This window comes from Vipera ursinii (genome assembly GCF_947247035.1).
Source record: "Vipera ursinii genome assembly, chromosome: 9".
Taxonomy (NCBI): Eukaryota; Metazoa; Chordata; class Lepidosauria; order Squamata; family Viperidae; genus Vipera; species Vipera ursinii.
In genome coordinates, this window is record NC_139523.1 from 7,981,490 (window position 1) to 7,993,780 (window position 12,291).

At 39.2% G+C, this 12,291-nt stretch overlaps 1 protein-coding gene across 1 annotated transcript; it reads right to left on the bottom strand.

The window, feature by feature from the left end:
- Window positions 1-11,400: 11,400 nt before the first annotated feature.
- Window positions 11,401-11,720, bottom strand: LOC310644734 (large ribosomal subunit protein eL29-like). Its single transcript, XM_083370020.1, has one exon. It carries the CDS (start codon window positions 11,682-11,684, stop codon window positions 11,484-11,486), a length of 201 nt encoding a protein of 66 aa, XP_083226146.1. The 5' UTR covers window positions 11,685-11,720; the 3' UTR covers window positions 11,401-11,483.
- Between the last annotated feature and the right edge of the window lie 571 nt (window positions 11,721-12,291).

Here is a 12,291-nt window from a genome sequence, read left to right on the forward strand (position 1 = left end):
AGGAATTTGCAGTGGATTTGATCAGATCCTGAGTAGAACTGGCTGAAGTTACCAATGGATTTGGGGAGAATATATGATCAGAGTAGATGGCATCTGCCCAGAACTTGGCATCCAAGTTGAATTTTTTTAAAGAGACAGTTTACAAAACTTGTTAATTTGCTTTCAATTTTCTACATGTGAAAAATTCCAGAATGGGGAGGTATGCAGAAAGTGAGGAACGGAGTGACAGGTAAGTTTTTAGTCTGTTAAAATAATAACAGAATAACAGAGTTGAAAGGGACCTTGGTGGTCTTCTAGTCCAACCCCCCTACTCAAGCAGGAGATCTATTTTAGACAAATGGTTGTCCATTCTCTTTGTTTTTAAGAACAAAGACAAGTTGTTCCACTGATTAATCGTTGCTTCTCTCCTTGATTAGTTTCCATCCATTGCTTCTTGTCCTGCCTTCAGAGGCTTTGGAGAATAGCTTGACTCCCTCTTCTTTGTGGCAAACCCTGAGACACTGGAACACTGCTATCGTGTCACCCCTAGTCCTTCTCTTCATTAAACTAGGCAGAACCAGTTCCAGCAACCATTCTTTGTATGTTTTAGCCTCCAGGCCCCTAATCATCTTTGTTGCTCTTCTCTGTACTTTTTCTTTGTACTTTTTTTATATTGTGGTGAGCAAAACTGGATACAGTATTCCAGGTGTGGTCTTACCACATTTATTGTGCTCTTACTAGCAAAGATGAAGCACATACCTAAACAAACTATTATATAAAATTCAACATCAGTAAAATTGATGGAAGTTTGGAGATGTAGATAGATTCTTTGCTGGTCTTGCCTTTTGACTAGTTTTGTTTTGGGGTTGTTTTTTTTTAATTATTATTCTTATTCTCCTTTCAAACTTTATGCCAATTTCCAGATCTTTTCCTATAGTTTTTTCAATTTCCTTTTTGAATGTATTCATTTCTGATTCTGATCTTGTCTTTAAACTGAGAGTTTTCTTCCTTTTTTTAAAAAAAAAAAAACCTTATATCTCATCTTAGAACTTCTTCAGGAAACAAAAGGTCTTTTGTTCCAAGCATAGAAAAAAAACAACCCTGCTAAGAATATTCAATCAAAATGTTTCCAGTAAACTATATGTTCTGATGAAATAGAACACAACATATTTTCTTATTTTCCAATATAGAGTCCAATATGAATTGAAACAAGCTGTCATGGCTCTTGTCCTAGGACCAAAAAATATATAGGATGGTAGTCTGTATTGAGTGCTATTTACTACAAATCTACAGAAAATTTAGCCAACATGGTTGTTTTTTAAATAAGCATTCTGCAAAGAGATCGTAAAAGCTAGGTATCAGGTTTATTTTCATTGGTTACTATGGGAAAACTGTTTACTCAAAAAATAAGAAAATCTAATATATACAGGGCTTTTTTTGTCATTGAATGCCCAGAATGGAGTTCCGGCACTTTTTTTGGATGAAACCTTGTAGGGTAGACAAGGTGGGTTGTATGACATGTGTGAGTTCTGGCAGATTTTTTTTTTACAAAAAAAGCACTGAATATATAGATTTATGCATGTCTAGTTGTTATCCATGTTAGGTTATTATACATTAAGTTGTTGCTTGGGTTCCTATTTCACAGACTGTTATGATGTCTGAAGAATCTTAATTATTGTGCATCCTCATCCAAAAAAAAAAAAATTGGGCTGAATTTTGCAACTTCACTCAATACAAGATCCTGCCTTATGAATGACTATGAATGCATTATATGGTTTAAGAAATGTAGCATTAGCCAAACAAGTAGCTTTGAAAATATTATTTTCATTTCAGAGGTGAAAAAGCACAGAAACATGTTTCACTTCTAAGACGACAGGCTGCAATCGATCAACAATCAATGTGCAGAACATTTTTAAAGCATCAGAATACAGATGTTAGCTTCTGCTCTAACTTTAATTGAAGCAATAAAGAAAAGAAGGAACTAATGCTATGCCAAAATTAAACACCCATGATTTATTTCAATCATGATTTGTTAATATATATATATATTTGGTTCATTTTTAAATGTCGCAAACATATTGATTTTCTCATTCTGCCCAGCATTTTGGAATTATGCGATGGATGTGGACCAAATTTACCTCCCCTTTTCTCTTTTCCCAGCCATCTAAAGCAGTGCTTCTCATACATGTCAACTTTAAGGTGTGTGGACTTCAACTCTCAGAAGTCATGGTTGACTGGTGAATTCTGGGAGTTGAAGTCCACATGAAAATTGAAAGCACGTATTAAAGTTTTTAAGGCTGAGAAACACTGGTCTAAATGATCACAGCCCAGGTGATCCTCCTCAATAGAAGTTCTTCCCTTTCCATTTTCTCTGCCCTTGAGGGAGTAGAACCTGCCATTGTTTACCTGCTATGTGGTGGCCTCCATTCATATTCTTCGGAGAAAAGAAGGGAAACACAAGTCAAGTAGACCTAATTCTGTCAGTTGTCTTGTTGGTTGGAAGAATTGCATGAGGATAAACAAGATGGAGTCAGTTGCGACCTGGATGAGGTGGCCAGAGGGATCATGGCTATTGTTGGGGCTGCCGGTTTTGGGTTATTTTCATTTTTCTAGGCCTCATTTGTCTTTCCTGATCATCAGCAGCAACCTTTGCTACTTGTCCGTAAAGCCATATTGCTATTATGAACCTCACAACACAAAGAAGATGACGATTTAGCAGTAGTAAAGGAAAAAGGCATCATGCTCACTAAAGGCAAATAAGAGAAAAATGGTAACTTGAAATAAATAAAGGCCAATTAACCCAAAAGCTTCTGAAGTGCATAAAGATGAGCTTATGGGAGGGTAGACTTGTTGGATTTTCATGAATGTTCTAATTTAGAACTGGATGATGAAATTAACCTGCAAAAAGTGGCCACCATATAGGCTGATCTCGAAAAAGCTAAGCAGAGTCAGACTTATCCTTGGATTTATCCAGCATCTTAGGTAACTGAAATGAGTGGAACTGGGCTGGAGCAAAGGACCTCTATGATGCCTTCCAGCAAAATGAGTAGTCAAGAACACAGTGCCAAAGAGTCTGATCAGCAATTAGGAACACATTGGAGATTCCATCTCAGATTGCCCCTTTCATTTCCTATCTGTTTCATTTATTTGCATGTTTAGAGGGGGGAAATCCTGGTTGTAGATGGGCCACTGAGTCAACACTGCAGATTTCATAGCTCTGTGACATTTGGAGGACATCTTGCTGGTAAATAATTATTACCATGGACAGATTATTTCAGCAGCTCCAAATAGCAGCCACAGAGTGGGCCTCACAAAATTACAATGGAATTGAAAAATCTTTCATTTTGTCTACCTGTTGCTCAAGAAATGCTCATTACTGAATGACAAACTGAAACGCAGCAAGATCAATTCTACATCTGTTGAATTACAGATGAGAAGAAGACTTCTCCCTTTCATATATGCCTTGTGACTATTACTGTCCCGTTTTTCTTTTCTTTTGCTTCCCTTCCATAACAAATGATTCTATTTAATATTTAAGCAAATGTGCTTTTTCCCCTCTCCAGCACATTATTTACTATCCTCCACCCCTTGCTGAGAGCTCTAATTTCTTTCCATTAATTCCAAGCAGACAGTCCAGATAAGTCCAACTTCCTACTCAGCCTAGGAATACTGATGAAAGCAGCTCTTATGGAGATCTATGGAGATTTTTCGGTCATCTAGGTCACGATTGTCCCAAAGGTGCTTTTTTCAAAGGCAAATGGGCTTTCTTTGTTTTTCCTTGAAGACATTTTACTTCTCATCCAAGAAGCTTCTTCAGTTCGGAATGTCCGAAGAAGAAGTTTCTTTGATTAGAAGCAAAACATCTTCAAGGAAAACCAAAGGAAGTCCAGTTGCCTTTGAAGAAGAACCTTGGGGTGACGGTTTGCTTCTGCTTGAATACAGTAAAGGGAACTTGCTCGTCTCTGGATCCGCCAGCTGAGGAATATTTACTTACTTACTTATTTAATATATATATATGCTGCCCATCTGGCCTAAAGGTGACTCTAGGCAACTTATAATCAATAAAAGCAATAAAATGAAACATTAAGACAATAAATAGTAACACTAAATCTGATTTAAAATTGGCAATGATAGGAAGGAAGGGAACAAGATGCACACAAGGAGGAAGTGAGTTTTATTTGGTCCATTAAGCCCCTCCAGAATGGCATGCCCCCATTGCCCCTCCCTCCCACCCCCTACCCCCCACTGGGTTGACAAAGCCTCAGGCCTTTTCGAAAAGCCAAGAGGGTGGGTGTGGATCTCATCTCAGAGGCCACGATATTGCGGAGGGTGGGAACCATGGCAGGAAAGATTCTTCTCCTGGAACCTGCCAGCTGGAATTCCTTGCCCGTCAGGTTCCACAGCGTGCCCCTTCTGCCAATATCACTGGGGTGAGACAGTTTCTCAATAACCTGGAGCCATGCCATATTTCCTAATGCTCAGCCGGACTCAGCTTTCTTGTCAGTTCAACCAGTTATGATGTGTCCTTCTCTTCAGAATATCAAAAACATTCTTTTCTTGCTCTCTTTTTGGAATCTGATGCAGTTCTATATTCCTCTCAGAAGGTGTACACTGACAAATGTAGAAGAAAATGGAACTATTCCTTCTTTGGGAACTGCAGATGCAAGGTAAACCTCACTTCCCTTTTTCTGGAGTTACATCAGCATGCTGACTCATATTCAGTATGTAGTCTAATGTTCCCTTTCACAAATACTGTTACTAAGCCAAAAATTACTCATTCTACAGATGAGCATCTGATTTCTGTTAAAGTGTCTCTGTTAAATTTCATGTTAATTTTAGCCCATTTATCTGACCTGTCCATATTGTCTTGAACTATGTTTCTGGTATAGCAATAGCACTTAGCAATAGCAATAGCACTTATATACCACTCCACAGTGCCCTTCAGCTTTCTCTGAGCAGTTTACAGAGTCAGCATATTATCCCCAACAGTCTGGGTGCTCATGAGCCAGCAGTGTGCTGCAGCTGCCAAAAAAGCCACACAGTGCTAGGCTGCATTGACAGAGGGATAGAATCAAGATCACGTGAAGTGTTAATACCACTTTACCAATGCCTTGGTAAGATCACACTTGGAATACTGCATCCAATTTTGCTCTCCATGATGTAAAAAAGATGTTGAGACTCTGGAAAGAGTACAGAGAAGAGCAACAAGCATGATTAGGGGACTGGAGGCTAAAACATATGAAGAACATTTGCTGGAATTGGGTATGTCTAGTTTAACGAAGAGAAGGGAGAGGGGGGACATGATAGCAGTGTTCCAATAACTCAGAGGCTGCCGCAAAGGAGCCAAGCTATTCTCCAGAGGACAAGAAGCAACAGATGGAAACTAACCAAAGAGAGAAGCAACCTAGAACTTAGGAGAAATTTCCTGACAATTAATCAGTCAAACAACCTGCCTCCAGAAGCTGTCAGTGTTCCAACACTGGAGGTTTTTAAGAAAAGACTGGACAGCCATTTGTCTGAAATGCTATAGGGTTTCCTGCCTGAGCAGGGGGTTGGACTAGATGAGCTCCAAGATCCCTTCCAACTGTTGTTGTTGTTGTTGTTGTTGTTGTTGTTGTTGTTGTTGTTGTTGTTGTTATTTTAGTGACTCCAGAAGGATGGGTTAACCTTGAGCCAGTAAGGATCGAACTCCTGCTGTTGTGGGTAGAGTTAGCCTGCAATACTACATTCTAACCACTGCACCACCAGGGCTCATGGTATAATCATTATCTGTCAGGCCCAAGGAACCAACACAACATGAGGAGTTACTTCAGAATAGTTTCTTTACTGCTTATTCACCTTATTCACCTACAGCTATACCAAACTACACCACTTATCTGCAAAAGTATACTCCGTGAACTGCTAGGCAGGGTTCACCCTCACCCTCTTCCTGCTTACCAAAGATTTCAAGCTATATTGTCTCTTTGCTCTCTGGGAAAGAGCCTCTCCCTCCAGCAATTCTGGATGCATTCCATCACATCAGGAGTCTTCAAACTTGGCCCTTTTATGACTTGCGTGCCTGGCTGAGGAATTCTGGGAGTTGAAACGTGCTTCAAGGAAAAAAGAAAGTCCAGTTGTCTCTTGAAAAAGCAGCTTTGGTACAACCTTGACCTGGATGACTCAGAATCTCTGTAGACATATAGCTTGAGAACCTTGTTGAAAATATCCTAGATCTGAAATGAGAGGTTATTGGAGAAATGTTTACTGCAATACGTCTCTCTGGTGTGATCTATGAAGAAGGTGTGGTTCAGTTAGAAAGCTATTTTGTAATTGTCTTTTTGTTGAAGAAGCTGTTAAAAGCTTCCAGAGGTACAAAGGATATTTGGGGAGGGGGAGGAAGAGACAAGAAATTCAGTCATAAAGGGACTATATTTCCTCTAAATGTTGTGCAATTCTGTAAACACACCTATTAGAGAAAATTGCATGCAAAAGTAATTACAAATTTCCATGCTACGGGTATTCTTTTTTAAATGCAGGCAGATGTATAAATTGGACAGAAGGGCATTTATATAAGAATCAACTCTTATTTATTGTGCTTCTCTTTACTTTCTTTTTTTAATGAACTTTGTTTTAATTCTTGTTTTATTCGGGGGTTTAATTTTCCTGATATTTTATTTGTTTATTTGAATGACTCTCCTATAGCCAAGGACATACTGCCCATGGAAGATAATTCAGCATCCTTTGGTCTAGATTGAATTTTTTCAACTTTTTCTGGCTGTGGTTACAAGAGAAATTCATTTAAAATCAGAATAAACATGTTTATTTTTTAATATAATTTTATTAAATTTGTCAGGGTATAATATACAAAATAGGGGTAAAATAGGAAGGCAGAAAAGGGGAAGAGAAAAGTTTAGGATAAAGAGGAAAAGAAAGAAAAGCATTAACTTCTGATACTTTTCAGTATGGTAAAATAAAAATAATAGCACTGCAGCTTCGACTTTTTACTTTTGCATACTTAATATGTCAAAGAAGTAGTGCAAGATTGGAAAATACGGCCCATAGAATTGCCAAGAGTTGAATACGACTGAATGGATAATGTCATCATCACCTAATTAATACAGGGAGTCGTCAAATTATAACCCGCAAGGAGCCCAAAATTTCTGTTGTTAAGCAAGACAGTTAAGTGAATTTTGCCCCATTTTGCGATCTCTCTTGCCACAGTTGTTAAGCGAATCATTGCAGTTGTTAAATTAGTAAGCTAGTTGTTAAGTAAATCTGGCTTCCCCATTGACTTTGCCCCCAACAGCCTGGGTCCTCATGAGCCAGCAGTGTGCTGCAGCTGCCAAAAAAGCCAACACGGTGCTAGGCTGCATTAACAGAGGGATAGAATCAAGATCACATGAAGTGTTAATACCACTTTATAATGCTTTGGTAAGGCCACACTTGGAATGCTGCATCCAATTTTGGTCACCACAATGTAAAAAAAAAGATGTTGAGACTCTAGAAAGAGTACAAAGAAGAGCAACAAAGATGATCGGGGGACTGGAGGCTAAAACTTATAAAGAACGGCTGCTGGAATTGGGTATGTCTAGTTTAATGAAGAGAAGGACGAGGGGGGACATGATAGCATTATTCCAATATCTTCAGGGGCTGCCACAAAGAAGAGGGAGTCAAGCTATTCTCCAAAGCACCTGAAAGCAGGACAAGAAGCAACGGATGGAAACTAATCAAAGAGAGAAGTAACCTAAAGCTAAGGAGAAATTTCCCGACAGTTAGAACAATTAATTAGTGGAACAACCTGCCTCCAGAAGCTTGTCAGAAGGTCACAAAAGGGGATCCCAGGACACAGCAACGGTCAGGGGCTACCACAAAGAAGAGGGAGTCAAGCTATTCTCCAAAGCACCTGAAAGCAGGACAAGAAGCAACGGATGGAAACTAGTCAAGGAGAGAAGCAACCTAGAACTAAGGAGAAACTTCCTGACAGTTAGAACAATGAACCAGTGGAACAACCTGCCTCCAGAGGTGGTGAATGCTCCAACACTGGAGGTTTTTAAGAAGAGACTGGACAGCCATTTGCCTGAAATGGTATAAGGTTTCCTGCCTGAGCAGGGGGTTGGACTAGTTGACCTCCAAGGTCCCTTCCAACTTTATTATTATTATTATTATTATTATTATTATTATTATTATTATTATTATTATTATTATTATTATTAGTAGTAGTAGTAGTAGTAGTAGTAGTAGTAGTAGTAGTAGTATGAACCAGTTGCCAAGCATCTGAATTTTAGTCATTTGACCATGGGGAAGATGCAACAGCCATAAGTGCGAAAAATGGTCATCAGTCACTTTTTTCAACATTGTTGTAACTTCAGATGGTGACTAAATGAACTGTTGTAAGTCAAGGACTATCTGTACTATAAGCAAATCCACCACTAATCATAATATATGATTTTGCCTGTTTTTATTTTTATTTTTATATTCTTCTTCTTAATGCTTTTTATTTGGAATGCTGGTCTGTGACCGTAATAAAAATTGATTGACTGTAAATAAAAACCCTCTTCATTAGGGATGTAATTTAGAAGCAACGTTCCTGGCAGCCTTTTGAAAATAGATCTTCTTTCCTTCTTTCCCAAAGCAGTTTTCAGATTCTCTCTTTTGTTCCTCATTTTTCTCTCTGTATAGAGTTTGTCAATACCTAGCCAGCTGAAAGTTTTTTGTCATTAAAAAATCTCTCACTTTCTGATATTTCTGAATGCGATATTTTAAAAAAAGAGAGAGAGAGAGAAATGTCTACTAATCAAAAGAAATAGGTTGCTTTATAAATCTATTGACATACTTGGATTCTTAAAGAAAGTCTATATAAAATTGCTCCGACACAGGATTAGGTCACTTCAGAAAGAATAAAGCTGCTCTCTTGCTGCTAGCCAACATTTGCGCTAAGCATTTTATCCCAGGAAAATTTTTTCAAGAGGATTAAGCCACTAAATCAATTTTTTGCCATGGTCTTCAGTTTTGGATTTACAAGGCATCCTCATCTTTAGCAGACAGAAATCCTGACCGTAATGGGTTTTATTTGATACTTCTTCCGGGGATAAAATTAGAGGTTCTAATTAGCCAAAGGGACGCGGTGGCTCAGTGGGTTGGGACGCTGAGCTTGTCGATCAGAAGGTCGGCAGTTTGGCGGTTCGAATCCCGAGTGCCGCGTAACAGAGTGAGCACCTGTTACTCGTCCCAGCTTCTGCCAACCTAGCAGTTCGAAAGCACGTAAAAATGCAAGTAGAAAAATAGGGACCACTACGGTGGGAAGGTAACAGCGTTCCGTGCGCCTTTGGCGTTTAGTCATGCTGGCCACATGACCACGGAGACGTCCTCGGACAAGCGCTGGCTCTTCGGCTTTGAAACGGAGATGAGCACCGGCCCCTAGAGTCGGAAACGACTAGCACACATGTGCGGGGGAACCTTTACCTTTACCTTTACCTAATTAGCCAAGAGTTTTCCTCCCAACTCTGTAATCAGTATAACCTCTGATTAATCCATCTCTTGTTGATGTAAGAGAGAGCAAAGAAAGACTAGACATCTGTGAAAATGTCGGCTTCTTTTCTATGGTATAAAAAGTTGCCCAAATCTGCAGATTTCATGAGTCAGACAGAAAAATAAAACATGAAAATTTTATATTTACTCTATTACAATGCAGTAGGAAGGGAAACTCTTGTTTTTACCACCCTTTAGCAAAAGGCAAAGTGGAAATACTGAAATCTACCTGGGGTCATGAAATTATTTTGGGAAATAAAGATATAAAGGAGACGCATCTCCAGTTGAAATATTGAATTGGTGTTTATATCAAGGCACAAAAAAGGGAACACGGGGACCCTGATAAGCATTAAAGGGTTAATTATAGGCCCATTGCTCCATTACCTATTGCTTTCTATGGCAAGGGCTCAAAAAGTACCCATCCTGGAATCCCTTTTGCCAGGTATAGTCAAAAATTCAACCCTTTTTGCCATTTTTTAAAAAAGTTTTGGTGGGGTAAATTGGTACCTTAATCCGTACTGAAGCTTAAAGTACTAAATATACATCTTCATATGTCTCCCTCCAACTAAGCAGCAGCCCTGACCACAGTCAATTTTAAATCTCGATAAGACATGAAAAGTCTTCTAGGCTCCCACTGTGCGTTCTCCAATTTAAAGCAAGTGATTAGTAAAATTCCCCCAAATTTAATTTAGGAGGAAATAACATCACAAATACCATCACTCAAAGTGGATCCAATGCTTTGGATTGTTGCTTTTAACCGACACCGAATTGCTGTGACCCACACTTCTGTTTTAGCTCAGTGACAGAGAATAGGATTTGCATGTAAAAAAAATTCCAAGTATAATTCTGGGTGAGATCAAGTAAAATGTCTAACTGCATCCTATCTTACCCAACCCAGGTCTACTTTATCCATCTACAAAATTCCTCCTGGGTGAGACAACTAACAGCCAGCTTGAGTGGATAAGGTCTCTGTAGTAACTAGGAAAACCTGTACGCCCAAAACAACTGTCCGCCAAATGACATTCATAAAACTCACAAGAGCAGCAGCACATTACATAGGATTCCCTCTTTTGGATCCACACACTCCAAACATAATGCTCCTTTGAAACAGACAAGATGATACTTGCCAAAGACATGTGGGGGGGGAGGGAAGCCAACAATGTCAGGTTGAAGGCTGGGATTGATAGGGCAGGTGTTCACACTAAAGTTAATAATATTTAACACTTTGACCAGCTTTACGGTGAAAGATGATGACTGTGTCAGATAATGTTATCAATAGGATGGGTTTAAATCCATCCATGGTCACTAGCTCTGACAGCTTTGTAGAGTTTTATGAGCCTGAAAAAATAGGGCAGCCTTGTGCCAAAATTTGCCAAGCTTGAAACTGGAAAGAAAGTTGATCTTGTTGGAAATAAGTAACATATATAGATTTAAATCAGAGATGCTCTATTGCAGGGGTCCCCAACCCCCGGTCTGTGGACCGGTACTGGGCTGCGGCATGCCAGTAACTGGTCTGCACAAACAAGCAAAGCCCCATCCATGGGATGCAGGCAGCACACAAAACTACACACTCTCCAGTCCGCAGAAAAAACTTTCTCCATGGAACCGGTCCCTGGTGCCCTAAAGGTTGTGGACCTCTGCTCTAGCGTGCAAGAATGGAAAATAGAAGCTGAGCATTACAATGTTCTAGGTCTCCATATTCCTCCTAACCTTCCCAAAATTAATTGCTATCTCTCAGTGGCTAATGCTAGAAGTTGCCTTTCATGTGTCACTAGCGTGGAAAGAATGATTTTGTTCCTTTCTCACTGTAAGAATCCATTTAAAAAACTGTGTGATATACAATACAGTATCTGTCGAGTAAGCCTATTAAGTACTATCTATTAATATTAATATTACTATCTTAATATTAATACTTTTGAGTGAAAGACGGTACATGGAAAAATGGTCACCCAATTACTAAGCAAGGTAATTCACTTTGCCATAGAGAAGCAGGATGGTTATTTAGCGTTTTTAGCATTATTAGCCCACATTTTTTTCAGCCCTTTCTTGTTGTGCTTCTTTGCAAAGCGCATATTCCTCAGGAATTTGGGATCCACCCCCTTCAGAGATTCATATCTATGTGACCTGGGTTTCTTAATGCCGTTTCTGTGCCATTTGCGAGATTGATTGTGTGTGGTATGGTTCTTGGACTTGGCCATGGCTAAATGCGTCCGCCGAAGTTCAAGCCAAAACCGGAAAAGCATCTTAATATTAATAGAGCTGTGGTGGCGCAGTGGTTAGAAAGCAATATTGCAGGCTAATTCTGCCCACTGCCGGGAGTTCTATCCTGTCCGGCTGAAGGTTATTCTGTCTTCCATCCTTCTGAGGTTGGTAAAATAAGGACCCAGATTGTTGGGGGCAAATATGCTGACATTGTAAACTACCGCGAGAGTGCTGTAAAGCACTATGGGGCAGTATATAAGTCTAAGTGCTATCTTTATTATTATTGTTAAGGTTCATTGCCCAGTCAACCAGATTTTCAGACTGAACTTGGCATTTTTATCCACCTATCAAGTCCTTCCCAAGGAGCTGGGATAGGCTGATATTGATGTTTGATGATGTTAGAGGTATTAGCACAAGATATAAGGTGTTCCAAGTAACATTGCCCTTTGCAGTTGACTGATGGTGAATTTGTCAATGCCAATGGTGTTCAAGTAGTCTATTATTAGTAGCACTATCTATATTAATATATATTATGTCTGTTCAATTGAATTATCAGCATTTTTCTTTTCACTGTCTTCCAAGAAAAATGACATCATAAAGGAA